This window comes from Pocillopora damicornis, chromosome 8 (assembly GCF_964200805.1).
Source record: "Pocillopora damicornis chromosome 8, jaPocDami1.2, whole genome shotgun sequence".
Classification (NCBI taxonomy): domain Eukaryota; kingdom Metazoa; phylum Cnidaria; class Anthozoa; order Scleractinia; family Pocilloporidae; genus Pocillopora; species Pocillopora damicornis.
Window position 1 is genome coordinate 210,628 of NC_142677.1, and position 22,983 is coordinate 233,610.

The window sequence follows — 22,983 nt, forward strand, 5'->3', positions numbered from 1 at the left end:
ACGCAGGATCAAAGCGAGTACGATATCTATGGGCCCATCTTGCATGCCCGGGTAGATAATCGAGACACAGGATTCGCTTCAGTGCACGAGCTCCGCCAGCACGGGCACTTCTAGCGATCTAATAAACTCTTAATCGTAAGATTGTTTTATTTAATATTTATGAGGTTGTCAAGCGTTACAGAAAAAAAAAAGTAATGAAGGCTAGGATTTCTTTGTTTTTGGGTGTATTTTTACACGGGGAAGAAAGTTTCTCTTAGAACTATTTTCAGTCACAAAAGATCCAAGTAAACAAAAACACTTGAGAAGTGAAGTTAAATGTTAAGTCATCAAAGTAAATTAACTTGAGCAAGATTTTGGTCTTTTCATTGTAGACTAATGTTGGTTGTCTGAAAAAATGGAGTATCTATTCAATATTGACTCTAAATTTCTATTACAAGTGAGATCAGTCTATGATTATAAGAGTAAATGCAACTGGGTTATGCAGCATTTAGACTACATGGATATTTCGAAATCTCCTTTCTCAAAATTTTACACATGCATTACTGCTGAACTGAAAGTTATTAAACTATTCTATTACATCGAACATGCCAGAAAATTGCCAGGGTAACCTACTTAAAAGTGACTAATCCAGTTACGAGAAATCCCACGTAAATTATTCGTCATATCTGTTTGTATTGGCTTTGGACATTTATTAGCCACGCAGAATTAATTTGAAGTCATTATTCATTTCCTATAATGTCATTGGTTAATTTTGTCTAGGTGATCCTAGCAACAAATTCTTAACGTCTTCTGACAGTATCACCGTCTCCTTATAACAGCGCCCGGCCAGGCTGCAAAAAAAAAAATGGGGCTGCTAATACAAAGATTACACTAACTCTGCCTAGGATCTAACCTCCTTAATAGGTCTTCGAAATGTACGCTAACCATCATTTCTTAGTGAGGGTCTACCGCCACCTCCGCGAGCATTTGTATATGACTCGAGTACATTGTCCATACTTGCCATACCTATCGCCATGTCAAGCTTCTCTTTATACCGACCGACCATCGAGGAAAGGCATAAAAGTGCGCTTTCTTTGCTACCTTACGCCGCGTGCCGACATTGACATTGTTTACACTTCTGTAAATATATGCATATCATATATGTGAGCTGGCTATGAATATGGAAGCGATCTTCGCAATTATGAACACTACTTAAGCAGTAATGAAAATAAGGCCTGAAAAAAATTCAGGCTTGTGACGGTGCGATACCGGTGCAGTGCTCGACCAACTGAACTACAAAGCCAACTAGGAGCTGGTTACTGTATTGGTTCGTAATATATTTACATTTATATACTTAGATATTTACTTATGTACATAGATTCAAGTTAAGTTCGATGCTAAAGTTCAGGTTAAGGGTACAAAGCGTAAACATCTGCGCATGTCTCACCAGCATTATTGTACTCGGTATAATTAGCCAAGTCTTGCCCATACCATATTAGGAACTGCTGTCCAATCGACACAACCAGAGGGGTGGGGAGCAGGTTAAACACAAGCGTCGGGGAGTTGACATGAGCACCGTCAAGTTGGTACCTATAGTCATGAACGCCTGTCGCGAACTCAGCAAGTGGAAGAACAGTCTTGTTGCAGTAAGTTATCACCGTCAGTAGTCTATGACGTCCCAAACCTATGTGTAAACATCCCCACTTTGTGGATTCGAGGTTAGTATCACATGTCACGGAGCCACATGTATGCACAAGTTTGAATGTGTAGATTTTACCGGCCTCTTGGATTTCAAAGGATCCAAAGTCGTCATTTTTTGTCCCAAAGCAGACAGGATCGGTATTGATTTTTTTCCAGTTATCTGTCAAGAAAATTGGTAGGTTTTAAAAATGATGTTAGCAAGTCAGGTCAAAGAAAAGTTTTGATCAAAATAAAGAGTTTGTCGATGGAAATTAGAAAAAAATCTCACTTTGCAATTGTCCAGACAAGATTAGTCTGAATAATATTTTGATAAGTATCGCTGCGCGTGAATGGTGTCGAAAATTACAATTTTCTTGACCAGAAGAACGCCTCGTTCAATATTACGAAGCTGTGACAGATATGAGCGTTAGCTGCGTTAGCACAAGCTACACTTAAATGATTAACAACACTTTGGTGGTTGATAAATCAAATCTTTCGGCTTTCTTCTGTTGATATGGTGTAAAGAGGTGGAAAAAGAAATGCCGGGGACCTTGAGTGTAACGTAGGTTACCTAAATAAGATTTCGTATTCAGTTGGAGATCAAGATATACCTATGCAAAAGTGCCGTCCATCTCCAAGGTTTCCAAATTGGCAGTTGCAATCGAATGATCCAGCGGTGTTTATACAATCGGCCGCATCATGACAGTTATGGCTACCATCGTTACACTCATCGATATCTAAACATAGTAAAATCAAATAGCAAAAATTGGAGGAATTAGAAACACTTGAGGCAATTTACACCTTGCGTGAAATTCCCTATAAATAGTGGAAGGGAATCAAATAAAGTTAGAGGCCAGTAAGTGTAGCAAACTCCATCGGTGACTTTTGAAGGCATAGGATGTACATTGAAGTGATAATAGTAGATAATAAGGGAAAAAAAAAGCCAACAAGTTGATAGCCACGTTCGGCTTTGTTTTTGGTCTTTGCCTATGGCATAGCTGGTTAGTCTTAACGAGGCCAAACTAGCTGTAGATGGTATCTATCTTGATGGCCTACATGCCTACAGAGCAGGCGTAATCTACATCGTGTTAAGTGCGCATCTGTGGCTTGAACATGCTACTCAGTTACCTCTCGTATCCCCATGTATCAGTTACTTTCTGTCGTTACTCTCTGTCTGTCTATCTCTCACTGTCTGTCTCTCAATCTGTCTGTCTGAATAAGATATAAATGATAGCTAACCTAATTTTGTTAACTTTCTCTTATTCGATATGTAAGACTTGCTGTCACCACCATCGTTGGCGGTCTATAAATATGTGTCCACTATTTTTCTTTTTGTCTTCATTGTCTTCTTCATTGTAAACAAATCTTACCTTGACAGGTCTCTCCATCGTCAATATATCCAGGTCGACTATGTGAGCACTGATATGAACCCAAATTATTGACACATTCGCGCTCAGCAGGAAAATCGTGTTTTCCTAATAGGCATTCATCAACATCTTCACAGAATTTAAGAAAAAAAACCAAAGCTAAAAACTCTCCACTATAAGACATTTCTTCCAACTCTATGAAAGTGACCCTGTGTATCTGTGTACTTTTCTTTCTGTTCCTCTTCCTGCCTGTCCTTTTCACATCTTTTTAGTCAGGATTCTTACGCCTGTTCTCCTGTCTTTTCTCCATCTTAGCATTGCACGCATAATTTTTTGGCAATTATAGCTGGTTAACTTTATTGTAAACTCAATTAAATATTGAACTGTCTGAACTCATCATTTTATCGTTAGATGTTTTTTTCCTCACCTTTTTTACACTGAACTCCTCGATATCCAGCAGGACAAATACAGCGGTATCCATGGTTACCAAACCCCGCTTGACATGTGGCGTGATTGGCACATGGAATGCTCTCACAAGGATTCTGAAAAGATAAGAAGAAAATAGATCAATTTATACAATAAATCAATTTTAAAATGAGGAATAGATAAATAAATAACATCGAAGGGAACAACACTATATCTGAGTTTTTTTTGTTCGTAAATTGATCACCTTTGTAGATTAAAACTGCATGTTACCAGGCCGTACTTACAAAAATTTCTCTGTATACAAATCCACTTTTGTCTTCAAGGGAGTCGGGGACTTGTAAGTGGGTCCTGTCATTCAGTTCACATGTGAATGTTCCATCTGACAGTGGACCATAGTTGTAGGACACGCAGTTTGGTTCAAGATAACATCTCAATTCACAAACATCCTTGTCTGGCAGATGATCTCCCCTAATGACGTGATTTAGTAAGATCTTATTTTTTGTTCCTTCTTTGAATTCAATCACTCGACAATCATCTGAGGGAGGAAGAAGGAATAGGGAAACCAATGAGAAATATAATTAGCTATATCAAAAAAGCATGAACAGGTGGCAAACCTTTCCATATTATGGGCAGTAATTCAGTCAAATTGCCTTCAACGCGAAAGCCTTTTGTGCGGCATTTACATCTCCAAAAAGGTAATTTCTTTCGACCTTTTTTCTTTTACGAGAGATATTCAAAACTAATACTCTTTTACTCACAATACGTGAGGGTTGATATCAAACAATTATATTGTGAAGAGAGTAAATAATTTATTCCAGGGAAAAATCACTCTTAGAAAGGCTTCAGGTGTAATTGCAGCCGAAATATAATGATCTTGGATGGTGTGTGGTACTCAAAAGAGCTAACCGTGGTTACTATCTTCTGTTTTTTATAATTTTGTTTTCGTGGAAGTTAACTCTTTTTTTTCGCACAGTAGATAACAGATATGAAGGGCTGACTACATCATATCCTGAAAACGTGAATTCTTACGAGCCATACCTCCCATGCTACTCAATCCGCACTGGTTATTTGCAGAAAAACAGTCCAGACATGCAAAAAGAGCCAAGAGTAGGTAACATATCATTTTCTTCAGCATTTTTCCTGTTTAAAAAGTTAAGAAATATTTAGGCAATTTAAGCGAATCTAGGAAACGTGAGACGTATTTTTAACAGGCAGTAGTGTACTGATTCAAAAAATTAAACTTGTGAGGAAATATATCAAGCTACTTTTAACATCGTCCTTCTTTTTAATCAACTGCAACTTTGCCTAATTTTAGTTCAGTTGTCTCAATAATATTTGTGTGTCATCGGTCTGTAAGAAATATACCTCTCTACTTTTTTCTCATAATAATTCGGTCATAGTTTTTACATTCCATATGATACTTTCGCTTGTTCGATTGTTTTTTTGCCTAAATACGCTATGGACTGAACATCTCCATTTCAATTCACGCTCAATAAAACTGTTAACAAGAACTATTCCTACCTTTCAAGCAGAAAATCAATTTCAAATCTTTGGGGCGTTCTATGATGCCGAACACCTGAAGACCTGTTTTTATAAAGAAATATCGGTGGACGCACATCAGCTTTGGTTAATTGATGAACGAGTTAGACAAACACTTTTGGGAGGAAAAAATCTCCCTAGCAAAAAATGTGCTCATACTTAGGCTTGAAAATTTGAGCAGCTGCTTGATGGCAAGCTTTAAATAACGACACTTAGCCTTTTATTATTTTTATTGTAATTGCGAATGAAAAGTTCTTCTCTCGAGAAGAAGTACACCTTCGGAAAGGGATGTACCATTTCATTCTATACTAACCTACTACAGCTACCAGTCTTGTGCAAATAGAAAGTTAGACACAAAGAAAACAAGGCAAAGATGAAATGCAGTAATTTGGTACTATCTAAGACTCAAACTCTTGTGGGTGACTCTATTATTTAAGTTTCTATTTAGTACTCAATGTTTCCTTACTCGGAACTGATTAGATCAAGTGACCACCACAAACCGTATAATATTAAGCCAAGCTTTAATAATTATTCGATCTAAAAGAAATACATTTATAATTCGCAATTAGAACAAACGCAAATCAAGTCTTTATCTTGTAACTAAATTCAAAAACTTCAATATAAACTTACTTCTGTGGCGGGTCGTTACAACAGTCTCACTTTACGGGTTAGCAGATTCTCCAGGTAAGCGGATTTAGAGACAGAAAAACGATAACAAAATAACTTCTTTCTCACTTCGATTCTGCTGAAAAACTGACTTAAACATAATAATCTAACGCTTTTAAATCAATCTATTGAATTAATGTCAATCACGATTCTTGTCATCGAATAAATCTGTCAACACGAGGCAACGCCTATTTATTAAACGAAACATTCTCCGCCCCGATAAGGGCGTAGTCCTTATCCTTCTTGAAGTCAGCCTAATTTTATTTAGTCGTATCCCTCAGCAGGATATATAACAGCAATCTTGGTGACTGGGCGGCTGTATTCTCCGGCTGGTGTTTTTACTTTGACATTACGGACTCGGCCATCTGTCCCGGGATACACCTCGATTACTCTGCCGATGGTCCATTTACCTCGGATAGCATTGTTGTCCGCCATGACTACAATGTCATCGACTTGAACGTTTCGCCTTTCTGTATGCCATGCCTTCCTTATCACTAGCGCTGGCAGTACGTCTCTGCTCCAACGTTTCCAGAATGACTCCACAATTTTCTGCACAAATTCTACACGGCGTCGCGGGTTTTTCGTGTCTTGGAATGGGCCTTGAGGAACTTCCGGTGTTGCTCTTCCAAGAAGCATGTCGTTCGGGCATAAATATTTGCCGTCATCCGGGTCATTTGGAACACGGCCGATCGGGCGTTGATTAACGAGATTTCCGACTTCTAGCAGACATGTGTATAACTCGAACGGACTCAGAACCTGTTCTCCTATTGCCTTCTTCAAGGCACGCTTGCAACTTTTGACGAGTGCCTCAGCACATCCGTTCTGATGAGGGGCAGCTGGAGCGGTGAACAGCCAGTTGATACTTCTTTCAGCGCAGAAATCACGGAGTTTATCAGAATCTAAACCTTCGACCATTTCGCGCAATTCCCGCTCTGCGCCAACCATTTGTGACCCATTGTCGCTCAATAGCACTGCCGGGTATCCACGGATAGAGAAAAACCTTCTTAGCACCTGGATAAATTCCATTGTTGATAGGTCAACAGCTAGTTCCAGATGGACGGCTCTTGTGTTTAAGCACGTGAAGATGACGCCATAGTGCTTTCTTGTCTTGTTGCGCCCTATCTTCACATTGTATGGACCAAAGTAATCGCACGAGGAATAGTAGAACGGAGGCGTTTGCGGTGCTAAACGGAGAGCTGGCAGGTCTGCCATCAACTGCGTCTCTGCCTTGTGTGCCATTTCTCGACAAGAAACACATTTAAATTTCACAGCCTTACTGAGCTTATTCGCCTTCAAGATCCAGTATTTTCGTCTTATTTTTGCAGTCGTGGTTGCTACTCCAGGATGCCCATGGTTGTGCATATGGCTTGTAATCAACAGGGATATTCTGTGCTCATTGGGAAGCAGCACTGGGTGTTTTTCTTCGTAGGACACGATTGCTTTGTCAATCCTTCCTCCGACCCTGATGATCCCCTTGTCGTCTATAAATGGGCTTAACGTCTTAAAGTCTCCATTCTTCATTCGGCTCTTTAAATCCTTTTGAGCACTTTTGATCCATGACATCTCAGCCTTCTTCAACTCTTCAGGCATGAGAGGTCCTTCTCGTCCGCTGAGTGTGTTTCTTCTGAGGCGTATCTTCTCTGTTAATCGCCTTATCCACGCGGTAACTCGTATCAGTTTTCGCCAACTGGAGAAATTCTTCACATCGATTACATTTCCGACATCTGCAGGCGGGACTGTAGTGACAGCATTAACGTGGCGACGCTCCATATCTCCTTCTTGTTGCAGTGTAGCTGTTTGGACTGGCCATTGTTCCTCTGGCAGTTTTAGAAATTCCGGGCCGTTCATCCATCTACCCGTAAGCTGCTTTACATGCAGTCCTCGCGAGACATCATCTGCTACGTTTTCTTCACCGGGAATGTGCTTCCACTGGCTTGGGTCCGAGTTATTCTGGATCTCCCCGATCCGTGCTGAGACAAACGGCTTGAAACTGCGGGAAGGACTTTGAATCCAGGCAAGTGTGATGCTGCTGTCAGTGAAGAATTTGACATCGGCGAATTGAATCGTACACTCTTTCACTATCGTTTTCGCGAGGCGGGAGGCGAGAACGGCTGCTTGTAATTCCAGGCGTGGAATTGTTAGTTGCTTTAGGGGTGCCACTCTAGACTTAGCGGCAACGAAGTTTACTTCATAGGTGCCTTGTTTCGTCTTCTGGCGGATGTACGCGCAGGCCCCAAATGCTTCTTGTGAGGCGTCTGAGAAGACACACAGTACTGGTAATTCTGGAGTTTCGGGTGGAACCAGACACCTCTTGAAACCAATCCGGTCAAGTTCCTTCATTTCCTTGAAGAGCTGGATCCACTTATCTTTTACATCATATGGAAGCTCATCGTCCCAGTGAAGACCAATCTGCCACAGTTCTTGTAAACCTATTTTGGCTCTGATGACGAATGCGGCAGCGAATCCAATGGGATCGTAGAATCGGGCAACTTGACTGAGAAGAGTTCTCTTGGTCATCTTTACTCCACAGTCTACTGAATAATCTGTCAGGCACAGTAAATCCACTTTAACTTTGAAGCTGAACTCATCTGTAACATAATTCCAAATCACTCCAAGCACCTTTTCTTCAACTTCTTCCTGGAACATCTTGAACTCATTTTCCTGATTTTCTGTCTTGGTTAGAAGTTTGTTCGACGTCCAGCCCTTCACGCCAAACCCTCCACTGTCGAGTACTTTGTCTAGATCTCTTGTCAACTTCTGAGCTTGTGCTACAGTGTCTACAGAACCACAAATATCATCCATGTAGGAATTCTTTGTGAGCACCTCGGCTGCTTCTGGGTAGTCCTTCTTGTTTTCTTCAGCTGTTTTTCTTAACGCAATTTGAGCCATGGCAGGCGCTGGCTTATCACCAAACGTCAGGACTGTTTTTACGTACACATCGGGTTCTCTTTCCGTTTCCAAGTTTCTCCACAGGAACCGATGAACATGTTGATCCTCTTCCGGGATGCGTATACGGTGATACATTTTGGATATGTCACCCATCACTGCTACTTCTTTTTCTCTAAACCTCAAGATTACTCCAAACAGATTGTTCAACAAATCAGGCCCCTTAAGCCAATAATCATTCAGTGCGTGACCTTGATAGACTGAAGAGGAGTTGAAGACGATTCGTACGGGTGTGCTCTTCTTCTCAGGTCGAATAACAGCATGGTGTGGGATGTAATGCACCGGGCCTTTGTAATTATCCATTTCTTTTCTGGACAGCTTTCTTGAGAACTGCATCTCCTTCATTTCTTCCATCTGTTTGTCATAAGCCACTCCCTTTTCTGGGTCTTTCTTAAGGCGTCTCTCCGTACTTTCCAACCGTTTCATCGCCAATGGCTTATTATCCGGCAACAGCATGGGGTCTTTCTTCCAGGGGTAAGGTATCATCCACTGCTTGCCCACCTTTTCACACGACTTGGAAATGATTTCTGCTTCCTCTCTTTCGGCTTGCGTTAGCTTGTCAGCCTCACAAACACACGGTTTAACTTCTACTCCCATTGCCTCAGTCTTCCAAAAATCTGACATTTCTACCGGTGCAGCAAGTCTTACATGGTAGACGCGACCATTCACTTGTGTTTCTCCTGACGGTCCACCGAAAACTACCCATCCTAGAGGTGTTCTTCTTGCAACTAGCTGTCCAGTTTGCCTGGTCTGTCCAGTATGCATCTGGGCGTGGTCGATTCCTATTAGTAAATCGACAGGACCATTGCCTCTGCGTATCCTTTCGCTCTCCAGTCCAAGAAGCTTGGCGATCGGTCTAAGCTGGACTGCTGACACTTCCTCACTAATGCGCGGAATTCCAATTGCCTTGATTGAGAACATCTCGGTGTTGTCAATTGATGATACAGGAACTTTGTAAACTTTGGTCTTGATCGTCTCCTCTTCTCCTCCCACTTTCGTAAGTGTTACGGCGGTGTCGTTTCCTTTGAGTCCCAGTGCAGCTGCTGTTTCTTCGCGGATTAGGCTGATCTGCGCTCCCGAGTCAAGGAGAGTGTTGCTTTGCTTTTGGAACCCATTTTGACCGTAAATCTTGCATGTTACCACCGGCAAAAGAGTTTCATGTGGCTCGGAGAGTGACGCGACGCCAACTTTGACTGCGGTGCTCTTGTGAAGCAACGGGTGATGAAAATGCATGCATTCCCTTCCGTTCTCGGTTTTCGTACACTTTCTACGTCTCCTACAGTTGTCAACTCGGTGTTCTCTTCCGGCTGCTTTCATGCAACTAAAGCACACATGGTTTTCTTTGGCGACTTTTATACGTTGGTCGATACCGAGGGCAGCGAATTTAGGGCATGTATCTGGCCAATGGGACGAGTTTTTACAGTACCAGCACTTGTACCACTTCTGGTTGGGAGCTTCGACTTGCAAGGCATAGACTGATCTGCTAGATCTCAATGGAGCAGTAGCACGCATACGTGATTTCATCTCTACGTCCATCCACTTCATCAGTCGCTCTAAAGTTGCTTTTTCTCCCTGACGCTCCAAGTCTCGTGACCAAACCTTTCGATCATCCGAACACATTTTTTGCTCAATGATAGATAGCATGTGACTGTTGTCCATGTCATTTTGACTTCCAACCTCCTTCAGAGTGTTGAAGCTTCGTTTAACCAAATGGACTAAGTCGCAAAATCTTGCATCTTCTCCTGGTTGCAGAGCTCTAAATTTTACTATGTCTTGCGTGATGGTGTCGGACACGAACCTTGGATCTCCGTAAATAGAGTCCAAATAATCCCACGCTGCCTTATAGTCCGAACCTATCCCTTTGATTAACTCTAATGGTTTATCTTGCAGACATGTGCGAAGAAAAGTTATTGCATCTCTTTTGCTGTATTTCGATTCTATCGCGTGCTTAAAATCGGCGCGAAAAATGGCATAATCTCTTACGTCTCCGGTAAATTTAGGCATCTTTGGCTTTTCCATCTTAAAACCACAGGCGCCGGTTGTAGTATTGGGGTTTACTTCATGTCCGGAAACAACGGATGTGCCTTCATGGTCTGGTGTGAAATTATCATTACCGGAACTTGTACTTTGATGGGTGCTAATTGGATTGATTGGATGATCATTATCGCCAGAACTTACACTAAGGGCGTCTTCTTCTATTTGCATATTCAGAATTCCACTACTTCCCGGCTCACCAACACCACTATTTTTCGTTTTAGATGCTGTAGATGTATGATTAGTTTTCATCGGGGCCTTTTCCTTACTGAAGAAAGAATCCAAATATATTTTTGCGTCCATTTCCATTGACATAAAGTCTTCTTGGCATTCCCCCATCCATCCCTCTTGTACTTCGAACTCAGTGTCATCTTCGATTAAACGCGAATAATTTTCATGCTTCGCCACAAGATTGTCAAAGGCTAACTGCAGTTTACTTAGACCATCTCTTACCTCTTGCTCTGGTCTTTTCGCTTCTATTAACTTCGCTAAGGACTTTCCACAGCGTGTGAGCGTTCCTTTGGCAGTCCTCCGATCAGTTTTGGCAGTTTTCAGGGCTTCCTCCGCCATGTGCTCAGGATTGCGTAGTTCTTCGTTACAACCCAGAAATCGAATGTAATGTTTCCTTACTCGGAACTGATTAGATCAAGTGACCACCACAAACCGTATAATATTAAGCCAAGCTTTAATAATTATTCGATCTAAAAGAAATACATTTATAATTCGCAATTAGAACAAACGCAAATCAAGTCTTTATCTTGTAACTAAATTCAAAAACTTCAATATAAACTTACTTCTGTGGCGGGTCGTTACAACAGTCTCACTTTACGGGTTAGCAGATTCTCCAGGTAAGCGGATTTAGAGACAGAAAAACGATAACAAAATAACTTCTTTCTCACTTCGATTCTGCTGAAAAACTGACTTAAACATAATAATCTAACGCTTTTAAATCAATCTATTGAATTAATGTCAATCACGATTCTTGTCATCGAATAAATCTGTCAACACGAGGCAACGCCTATTTATTAAACGAAACACTCAATGCTGCTTACTCACGTTTTGCTGAAGTTGAGGTGCAGCGCCGTAAGAGACGAAATTATAACTTAAAGAATAAATTCAATTCATTTTGTAATCGAAGTCTTCCTTATCTTTACCGTCCTGACTGCTTAATGTCCCTCATATGACTATTTCATGAGGTATGATTATTTTATGAGAATGATGAAAACATTGTCAGAGATCGGCAACGGAGGTCAATGGATAACCCCCAATCGTTTTTATTTTCTTTTCTCTAATTAAGCTCTAAACAGTTTGCTTGAGCTCCCACATATGACTATTTCATGAGGTATGATTATTTTATGAGAATGAAGAAAACATTGTCAGAGATCGGCAACGGAGGTCAATGGATAACCCCCAATCGTTTTTATTTTCTTTTCTCTAAATTAGCTCTAAACCGTTTGCAAAAATTAACAATAAGACGGCAAACTCACGAAAACAAAATTATTTCAAGAACAGACGTTTTCTTGTGAACGGATATTGAAGTAGTATAAGAGTTGGTGGTTCGAACTCGTCTCATGAAAATGAGCTAAAAATGCCAACTTCGTAATACTTTCCATATGATGGAAATAGTTTGATGGAATTATGTCATAACAATAACTGGTTACATCATTATTATAATTGCGAATGACAAATAATAGCAGTTGGGTATCAAATTCAGAACAGGCTTTCTGTCAACTTGGAACTTAGCCAACGCAAATTTCTTTAGTCTTCCACCGGAAGTTCGATTTCCTCTTATGACTTATGCAAATAATGAAAAAAAACTTTCTTACCTTTTAACCCTTTACTCCCAGAAGCGATTACCATGTAACTTCTCCCTAAAGTATCCATACATTATACAGCAAACAGTTGAAGAAAACATTCAAACTCATCAGGTACGATTAGTTACCTTGATTGAACACCTAACTCTCGTAATCAATTTACAAGGAAATGTGTAGTAGCTAGAGGGGAGAATTGATAATCAGATCTTGGGAGTTAAAGGGATAAGAGGAGATATATTTTCGTCTCTCGAGAAGAAGTACACCTTCGGAAAGGGATGTACCATTTCATTCTATACTAACCTACTACAGCTACCAGTCGAGCAAATAGGAAGTTAGACACAAAGAAAACAAGGCAAAGATGAAATGCAGTAATTTGGTACTATTTAAGACTCAAACTCTTGAGAGTGACTCTATTATTTAAGTTTCTATTTGGTACTCAATGCTGCTTACTCACGTTTTGCTGAAGTTGAGGTATGGCGCCGTAAGAGACGAAATTCTAACTTGAAGAATAAATTCAATTCATTTTGTAATCGAAGTCTTCCTTATCTTTACCGTCCTGACCGCTTAAGGTCCCTCATATGACTATTTCATGAGGTATGATAATTTTATGAGAATGATGAAAACATTGTCAGAGATCGGCAACGGAGGTCAATGGATAACCCCCAATCGTTTTTATTTTCTTTTCTCTTAATTAGCTCTAAACCGTTTACAAAAATTAACAACAAGACGGCGAACTCACGAAAACAAAATTATTTTAAGAACAGACGTTTCTTGTGAACGGATATTGAAGTAGTATAAGAGTTGGCGGTTCGAGCTCGTTTCATTAAAATGAGCTGAAAATGCCAACTCTGTAATACTTTCCATATGATGGAAATAATTTGATGGAATTATGTCATGAGAATAGTTGGTTATCAAAATTAAAAGATTTCCGAGAAACAAAAGACGGTTTTGATTCAAAGAAATGAGACTCACACTTATGGCCTCATGCGGTTGAGTGATTCTTTAAAAAAACAGGAAGTCAAAAAAGAGATTAAATTTTGCTGGCTTATCATCGCATGACATTCTCACAAAAACAGGAGGTCGATGATGTAATACATAGGGAACTTTCCCTGGGAAATAAGTTGCCAGTAATCGGATCCTTGCGTTTGCGCACAGATTTGTGTGATTGCCACGAGGCAAACATTGTAACTCGCTTGAAAGGAACGTGTGGCGAGAAGCTGTTTGGACTTCCAAAAAAAAGGGAATCTGGCGAGAGATTAGGGCTTTTTCGCCACAATTCTATCATTTATTACACCCATTTTGAAATCACTGGTGGTCCCTGTAATCTGATTGGTTCCAATTGATGCGATTTATTCCAGAATCGCACCATTCTTTGCTTTAAATCGCATCTTTTTCCCAGCCAATGAGGAGGCTACACTAAAAACAAAACAACCAATCAGATTTTAAGGCTCGTTTAATGTAACCGATCAAACTGGAGGAAATTGAAAGACAAAGAGTGTCATGTGGCAAATTTTGCAACTTTTGTTTCCAAACTCTTACTTTTTCCCCTCCAAAAATGGATGAATTTAATTTCAGACCGGCTCAGTACTGCATCAATAAAATATTTGAACTGACTAAGTCCTGTATTTGGGCAATTTTAAAATGGAGGTAATAAAGTGGTAATTGAACATCGTCTCATGCAATTTTGGTCTGAAATCATGCTTATGATTTCAAATCGAACTCACGCTGCGCGCTCGTTCGATTTTAAAAATCACGCGTATGATTCCATCCCAAATTGCACTCCACTAAGTTCAGTTACCATTATAAATGGATGAAGATTATGTTGATACGAGGGAAGTGTAAGTTTTCGTTGGAATTACCACGAACTATGTTCTGAAAAATACCGAAAAACTTCTCTCTTTGCGTAAGGTCTATTGTGAAATTGTCATCGAGTAATGGCTCGACATTGGCCAAAATTGCTAGAAAATAACTGATTTGGTCTTTTCAGTTGTATTTATATATGTACAACTTGTTTTCATACTTTCCAACGTATTCAATAAGTAAAAGCAAGATCGCGGGAACTCTTGCAGAAACTGTGGACATATCATCAGTTGTGCATCGCTCCTTAAGAGACCAATTTGTATCAACCACCGTACAGAACAAAGGGTTCAGTTTTGAGACCATTATCAACGCTGATTCGTTCTCATTGATTTCAAAAAGGAAGCAGTGTAGGTGTTTTATCACTTTATTGTTGCTGGATTGAGCTCGTGTGAGATCTAGTAAGAACCTTTTTTGAAATATTTGCAGAGAGCACGATCCCTTTCGAAATGTACGCTCGCCATCATTTTTCAGTGAGGGTTTACCGCCAAATCCTCCAGTATTTGAACTGACTCCGAGCGCATTGTCCATTGTCCATGTTTCCCATACCTGTCGCCAAGTCGAGCTTCTCTTTAAAAGCACTTCCAAAGTGGATTCCACCATCAAAGAAAGGCATAAAAGTGCGCCCTGTTTTGCCACCTTACGCCGCGTGACGATTCCCGCGTGACAGTGTTTAGACTACGGTAAATATGTGAATATCATATATGTGAACTACGGTTTTAAGCTGTGAATATGAATGCGATCTTCACAGTAATGATTACTTCTTGAGCAGTAATGGAAATAAGGGCCTAACAAAAATTCAGGCCTGGACGGGATTTAAATCCATAACCTCTGCGATACCGGTGCAGTACTCTACCAACTGAACTAACAAGCCAACTGGGAGCTGGCTACTATATTGGTCTTATACATAGATACATAGATTTACAGAGATATTTACATATGTACATAGATTTAGGTTAAGTTCGATGATAAAGTTCAGGTTAAGGGTACAAAGCGTAAACATCTGCGCATGTCTCACCAGCATTATTGAATTCGGTATAATTAGCTAAGTCTTGCCCATACCATATTAGGAACTGCTGTCCAATCGACACAACCAGAGGGGTGGGGAGCAGGTTAAACACAAGCGTCGGGGAGTTGACATGAGCACCGTCAAGTTGGTACCTATAGTCATCAATGCCTTTCACGAACTCAGCAAGCGGAAGAACAGTCTTGTTGGGGTAAGTTATCACCGTCAGTAGTATACGACGTCCCAAATCTGGGTGTAAACATCCCCACTTTGTTGATTCGAAGTCAGTATTACATGTTACTGTGCCATTCCATCGGTATGGACAAGTTTGAATGTGTAGATTTTACCGGCCTCTTGGATTTCAAAGGATCCGAAGTCGTCATTTTTTGTCCCGAAGCAGACAGGATCGGTGTTGATCTTTTTCCAGTTATCTGTTAAGAACATTAGTAGGTTTTAAAAATGATATTAGCAAGTCAAGTCAAGGAAGAGTTTGATCGAAATAAAGAGCTTGTCGATAGAAGTTAGAAATTGACAGTTGCAATTGTCCAGACAAGATTAGTCAGATTAGTATTTTGATAAGTATCGCCGCGCGTAAATGGTGTCGAAATTACAATTTTCTTGACCAGAAGGACGCCTCATTGAAAATCTGTGACAGATATGAGCGTTAGCTTGCATTGCACAATTGCAAGCCACACTTAATAGTTAACAACACCTTGGTGATTGATAAATCAAATCTTTCAGCTTTCTTCTGTTGATATGGTGTAAAGAGGTGGAAAAAGTGTAGCGTAGGTTATCTAAATAAGATTTCGTGTTCAGTAAGAAATCAAGATGCACCTAAGCAAAAGTATCGTCCATCTTTAAGGCGTCCAGACTGACAGCTGCAGTCGAACGATCCAGCGGTGTTTTTACAGTTGGCCGCATCACGACAATCATGGTTACCATCGTTACATTAATCGATATCTAAACATAGTAAAACCAAATGGTAAAAATTGAAGGACTAAACGAACTTTAGGCAAAGTACACCTCGCGTGAAATTTCTCATAAATGGGGGAAGGAATTCCAATAGAGCTAGAGGCCAGTAAGTGTAGCAAAGTCCATCCGTGGAAATTCTGCTCATGCCACATTTGAAGACTTTGTAATCAACAAACTTTGTTGGGAGAAAAAGCCAACAAGTTGGTAGCCACGTTCGGCTTTTTTCGGCTTTGTTTTTGGCCTCTGCCTTTGGCCTAGCTGGTTATTCTTAACAAGGCCTAATGAGCTGTAGATGATATCTATCTTGGTGGCCTATATGCCTACAGAGCAAGCGTAACCACCACTATGGGATAAGTGCGCATCTGTGGCTTGAACATGCCACTCAGTTACCTCTCGTATCCCCATATATCTACCACTTTCTGTCGTTACTCTCTGTCTGTCTGTCTCTTAATCTGTCTGTCTGAAAAATATAAATGGTAGCTGACCTAATTTTATCAACTTTCTCTTATTCGATATGTAAGACTTACTGTCACCACCATTACATTGTTGCTGGTCTTTATATGTGTGTCCACTGTTTTTCTTTTTGTCTTTGTTGTCTTCTTCATTGTATGCAAATCTTACCTTGACAGGTCTCTCCATCGTCAATATATCCAGGTCTACAATGTGAGCACTGATATGAACCCAAAGTATTGACACATTTGCGCTCTGCGGGGCAATGGTGTTTTCCTGGTACGCATTCATCAACATCTACACAGAATTTAAGAAAAAAAACCAAAGCTAAAAACTCTCCAGGATGAGACACCTCGTCCAACTCTATGAAAGTGGCCCTGTGTATCTGTGTACTTTTCTTTCTGCTCCTCTTCCTGCCTGTCCTTTTCACATCTTTTAAGTCAGGATTCTTTGGCTTGTTCTCCTGTCTTTTCCCCGTGATGTTGCGCGAATAATTTTTTGGAAATTATAGCTGTTTAACTTTATTGTAAACTCAATTAAATATTGAACTGTCTGAACTCATCATTTTATCGTTAGGTGTTTTTTCCCTCACCTGTTTTACACTGAACTCCCTGATATCCAGCAGGACAAATACAGCGGTATCCATGGTTACCAAAGCCCGCTTGACAGGTGGCGTGATGGGCGCATGGAATGCTCTCACAAGAATTCTGAAAGATAAGAAGAAAATAAATCAATTTATACAATAAATCAATTAAAACATGATGAATAGATAAATAAATAACATGAAAGGGAACAACACTGTACCCGAGTTTTTTTACCCGTAAACTGATCACCTTTGTAAAACTGAATGTTACCAGGCCGTACTTACAAAAATTTCTGTGTACACAAATCCGCTTTTGTCTTCGAGGGAGTCGGGGACTTGTAAGTGGGTCCTGTCATTCAGCTCACATGTGAATGTTCCATCTGACAGTGGACCATAGTTGTAGGACACGCAGTTTGGTTCAAGATAGCATCTCAATTCACAAATATCCTTGTCTGGCAGTTGATCTCTCCTAATAACGTGATTTGTTAAGATCTTATTTTTTGTTCCTTCTTTGAATTCAATCACTCGACAATCATCTGAGGGAGGAAGAAGGAATAAAGAAACCAATGAGAAATATAATCAGCTATGTCAAAAAAGCATAAACAGGTGGCAAACCTTTCCATATTATGGGTAGTAATTCAGTCAAATTGTCTTCATCACGAAAGCCTTTTGTGCGGCATTTACATTTCCAAAAAGTTAATTTCTTTCGACCTTTTTTCTTTTACGAGAGATGGTCAAAACTAATACTCTTATACTCACAATACGAGAGGGTTGATATCAAACAATTATATTGTGAATAGAGTAAACAATATATTCCAGGGGACAATCAGTCTTATGCCCCATTCACACCAAAGCTTAAACATGTTTAAAAGTTGTTTTGTTAAACACAGTTTAATTTTTTTTTTCTTCATAGAAACTATTTAACCGAATATATTTGACTTGAATGTAGCACATTGGAAATGCAAGTTAGCAAGTACTTGAATCTAATGGAAAATCAAGTTTTTCAGTTCTCTGTTTATAATTTTCATTCAATGAAAACCAGTTTAACAAAACATGTTTTGCTGGTGTGAATGGGGTATTAGAAAGGCTACAAAGGTAAATGCCGCCGAAATACAATGATCTTGGATGGCTTGTGGTACTCAGGGGAACCAACAATGGTTACTATCTTCTGTTTTTTTACTATTTCGTTTTTGTGGAAGTTAACTCTGAAAGGTGATTTAGTTCGCACAGGACATAGCAAATATGGAGGGCTGACAAAATCATATCCTGAAAACGTGAATAATTAAGAGCCATACCTCCCATGCTACTTAATCCGCACTGGTTATTTGCAGAAAAACAGTCCAGACATGTAAAAAGAGTGAAGAGTAGGTAATATTCCATTTTCTCCATTATTTTTCCTGTTTGAAAAGTTAAGAAATATTTTGGCAATTTTAGTGAATCGAGGGAACGTAAGACGTATTTTGTACCACGCAGTGGTGTACTTTCGCATTAAATTAAACTTGTGAGAAAACTTATCGAGCTACTTTCAACATCATCTCTTTTTTAATGAATTGCAACTCTGCTTAACTTTAGTTCAGTTGTTCCAATAACATTCGTATGTCATAAGTCTAGAAGAAATATATCTCTCTACATTTTCCTCATAACATTTCGGCCATAGTTGTTACATTCCATATCATACTTTCGCCTGTTCGATTGTTTTTTTCCTAAATACACTATGGACTAAACATCTCCGTTTCAATTCACCCTCAATAAAACTGTCAAAAGGAACTATTCCTACCTTTCAAGCAGTAATTCAATTTCAAATCTTTGGGGCGTTTTTGATGCGGAACACGTGAAGAATTGTTTTTATAATGAAATATCGGTAGACGCACATCAGCTATAGTTAGATGATAAGTGAGTTAAACGAACACTCTCGGGAGGGAAGAAATCTCCTCAGCAAAAAATTTACTTAAATTTAGGCTAAAGCGGCTGCTTGATGGCAAACTTTAAATAATGACACTCGGCCTTTTATATCAATATCATAATTGTGCATGAATAATACCAGAAGGTGGGTATCAAATTCAGAACAAGCCTTCTGTAAACTTGAAACTTAGCCAACGCAAATTACTTCGGTCTTCCATTGGGAGTTCGATTTCTCCTTATGAATAATGAAAATAATGGAAAAAAAAAATTCTTACCTTTTAAGAGGAAATATATTTTATATATTCTTGGGAAAAAGTACACCTTCGGAGAGGGATGTACAATTTCATTCTGTACTAACCTATTACAGCTACCAGTGTGGTGCAAACAGGAAGTTGGGAAAAAAAAAAAACAAAATGCAAAGATGAAATGCAGTAATTTGGTCTTATTTAAGACTCAAATTCAAGTGATTGACACTATCATTGAAGTTTCTGTTTGGTACTAAACACTTCGAGACGACCCTCCTTTAGAGACGAAATTCTAACTTAAAACATAAATTCAATTCATTTTGTAATTGATGTCTTCCTTATCTTTGCCCTCCTTGCTGCTTTAGGTCCCTCATAAGATTATTTTATGAGTTATGATTATTTTATGAGAATGATGAAAACACAAAGAAAACTGAGATCGATGGATTCCTGTTTAACCCTCAATCGAATTTTTTTTTCCTTTCTTTTAATAAGCTCTAAAACGTTTGCAAAAAATTTACAACAAAACGGCGAACTCGTGAAAACAAAATTTTTTCAATAACAGACGTTTTTCTTGTTAATGAGTATTGACACCATGTAAACAATACAATTTACCGAAATGAATAAATTAAGAAAGATGTTTTGGTAAAAAACGGACATAAGGTAGAAATTCACTTTCACTTTCCCCCGATATGAAAATTTGAACTTTTTGCCGTGGAATAGAATAAATAGAATAAATACGAACCGACGCTATTTATTCTATTCCGTGCTATGACTGTAGTCACGAGTATATCGGACAGACCAAACGTCAGTTTGGTACACGTTTGAAAGAGCATCAAAAAGTGGTCTTCTTTTGCGAAAAAGAAAATTCAGCTTTTTCGAAGCACACATGCCTAAACAACCATACAATTGGGTGGGATAAGTCTTCAGTTATCATCACTAATCGACGTTACCACCAGCGCCTTTGTTTGGAAGCCTGGCATATCAACTCCGCTCACGCTCTTTTAAATCGTGATGATGGCGGTTTACTTCCTGACGCCTATTTACACCTCGTCATAGTGTAGAGGATTAACGACATATCGCCTGGTAAAATCATATACTACTGTTACCGACGTAACCTACTTAAAACTGACATATTGGATTACAGGAAACGACCATTGAACATATTTGATTTTCCTTAAATTATCCGTTAATTATCCGAGTTGTCTTCCGCAGACGATTTAAAGCTACCTTTTCTATTTTTCCTTTTCAGTGTCGGTATTAAATCATCCATAAAGGCCGGAGCTGACCAGGACAAGTCCACAGTCACTGCATGCCCTGCCCATTCTCTCAGGGACAATTGTCTTGGTTTGTGATGCATTCGTAAAGCTCTGTTCATGAATCAATTGAGTAAGAAATAAACAAATTAAATAGAAGGAACAAGACAAAGCATAAAAACGAAAACAAGAAAAGATTAAAAATTTTACGCAAATGAGGTAGTTTCTGCTTCATCCATGTGTTCCTTACGATCATATTCCTCTCTTTCCTTCAGTCTATTCCGGTTTCTGTCAATCACTCAACATGTCCTTCAGTCTTTCTCTGTCTGTTTCTTATCCTATCGTAACTGTTTTTCCTAGTAAATAAAAATCTCACCTTGGTAAGTTATACCATCGCCGGTAAATTTAGGTTTACACATACACTGATATGAACCCACCATATTGGCGCATTCCCCGTTAGACGAACAACTGTGTTTTTGCAGAGCACATTCGTCAATATCTGCAAAAAGATCAATGCGAAAAAATAAAGATAACAAAATTTAATTGCTGTTGCGGTTAGTTGGTTTCTAAATCATTCATGTTTCAACCATTTTCTACCTTTGAGCCAGGTGTGTTGCTTGAGTAGGACATTTTGTGCTGATTCCCTATTCTTTACAATCAGTCGGTACCCTTGTTATTGCATGCCTGTTGGCTTTTCTAGTTAAAAACATGCCTTGGCATGTTTTACCAGCACCTGTAAATCCAGGTTTACATGTGCATCCGTGTGAACCCATAACATTAAGAAAGTTGCCATCACAGGAATAATCGTCTTTGGCTAAGGCGCATTCGTCAAAATCTATTCAAGATCCACGAAAACGAAAGAAGTATGAAATTCCGTGTAATCTAATTAATCCTTTCTCTTCCGAAAGCCCGTCTCCCTCTGCATTCAAATCACCCGGTCAGGTCCTCCAGAATTATATCTAATTGATCTCAGCACGAAACTTACAACATTATTCGTTTAGTTTCTGTTCTTGCCCTAATATCAGTTATCCAGAATTTACAATATCACAAAAATATTTCATTTGTACTTTGTCAAAGCATCCATTATTCATTTATTTTCTCATCTTGCTCAATGATCCATTTTTCAGGATTTGCCGCGTCACGACAATGTTCCATTGATATCATTCCTCATCAAGAGAACATCAAGAGAGTATCAATTGAATATCAACAGTTGATATTCTCTTGCTCCTCATATCATCTTGGATGAGATCATTCATTTAATAAGATTACATTTAACTTTATTTGCTCCAACTTAGGGGATTTTAATTCCTTTGACAACTTTTAACGTTCCTCGTGAGATCAGATGTGGAACAAATCTCACTGTACTTGCTCCTTGCCATGTTATCGGAGGGTCGAATTTCACTGATGTAAAGGCTTGCCTTGGCAGTTTTTCCCATCTTTAGTAAATCCATACCTACATGTGCTGTGCATTCGCCGTAAAAGGAACAATCGTCATTATTTATGATACATTCGTAAAGATCTATCCATACAACGAAGCAAAGGATATATAAAAGTTAATAAAATATAAAAAGGATAAAAAATGTAATACATTGGAGGTGGCATCTGCTGTATCCGTGATAGCCCGCCACCTTTTCGTCTACTCAGTTCTTTCTCACGAAGCTCCTTTTGTTCTCTCTCTCTCTCTCTCTCTCTCTCTCTCTCTCTCTCTCTCTCTCTCTCTCTCTCTCTCTCTCTCTCTCTCTCTCTCTCTCTCTCTCTCTCTCTCTCTCTCTCTCTTTCTCTCTCTCTCTCTCTCTCTCTCTCTCTCTCTCTCTCTCTCTCTCTCAGGCCTGTTTCAGTGTTCGTCAATCTCGCTACATGTCCACCAGGACCAGTTTTTTAAAGGACAGATAAAGGGCATTGCTATACAACGGATAAATCGTTATCCAGACGATAAGTAATAACGAAACCTACTGTGCTACACGTCGGATAGCAATTCATCCAGTAGATAGTGTTATCATCCCTTTAAAAAAACCAGGCTGAACGTCTCTGTCTGTGTCTCCCTCTATCGTTACTGTTTGTCTAATTGAATAAGAATCATAAGGGGCTAAAAGGGAAGCCATAGCCATGTGAACAGCTCGTCTCCAATACACAACTATTTTTTTTTTAATTGGCCATCTCGAATCCATGGATTAAAAAATGGTAAAGTACTTCCAAATACTCGATTTTTTTAAATTCACTTTTGGCAATTCTATCGTTCAAATAGCGCGTATACCATTCAAAAC

The 22,983-nt window shown here is 39.4% G+C and overlaps 2 protein-coding genes and 1 pseudogene across 3 annotated transcripts; all 3 read right to left on the bottom strand.

The window, feature by feature from the left end:
• Positions 1-141: 141 nt before the first annotated feature.
• On the bottom strand, positions 142-4,587 carry LOC149040800 (uncharacterized). The gene is made up of 5 exons (XM_089180669.1): positions 4,491-4,587; positions 3,737-3,987; positions 3,454-3,568; positions 2,271-2,396; positions 142-1,840 (listed from the first exon to the last, which is right to left on the bottom strand). The coding sequence occupies exons 1-5, from the start codon at positions 4,585-4,587 to the stop codon at positions 1,389-1,391; spliced, it is 1,041 nt and encodes a 346-aa protein (XP_089036795.1). The 3' UTR covers positions 142-1,388.
• Positions 4,588-5,495: 908 nt separating this feature from the next.
• LOC149040801 (uncharacterized) lies at positions 5,496-11,677 on the bottom strand. The gene has a single exon (XM_089180668.1). It carries the CDS (start codon positions 11,205-11,207, stop codon positions 5,922-5,924), a length of 5,286 nt encoding a protein of 1,761 aa, XP_089036794.1. The 5' UTR covers positions 11,208-11,677; the 3' UTR covers positions 5,496-5,921.
• Positions 11,678-14,659: 2,982 nt separating this feature from the next.
• On the bottom strand, positions 14,660-21,712 carry LOC149040802 (uncharacterized; annotated as a pseudogene). Its single transcript, XR_016179247.1, has 6 exons — positions 21,157-21,712; positions 18,615-21,075; positions 17,605-17,855; positions 17,329-17,443; positions 16,908-17,033; positions 14,660-15,745 (listed from the first exon to the last, which is right to left on the bottom strand). The product of XR_016179247.1 is annotated as an uncharacterized LOC149040802 (transcript).
• Positions 21,713-22,983: the final 1,271 nt, after the last annotated feature.

Coding starts and splice junctions, on each gene's coding strand:
- LOC149040800 (XM_089180669.1), bottom strand. CDS start 4,587: ATGCTGAAGAAAATGATATGTTACCTACTCTTGGCTCTTTTTGCATGT. Junction 2,397..3,453: donor AGGAGTTCAGTGTAAAAAAG/GTGAGGAAAAAA, acceptor TACTATGTTTAG/ATATCGATGAGTGTAACGAT. Junction 1,841..2,270: donor TGGACGGCACTTTTGCATAG/GTATATCTTGAT, acceptor TTTTCTTGACAG/ATAACTGGAAAAAAATCAAT.
- LOC149040801 (XM_089180668.1), bottom strand. CDS start 11,207: ATGGCGGAGGAAGCCCTGAAAACTGCCAAAACTGATCGGAGGACTGCC.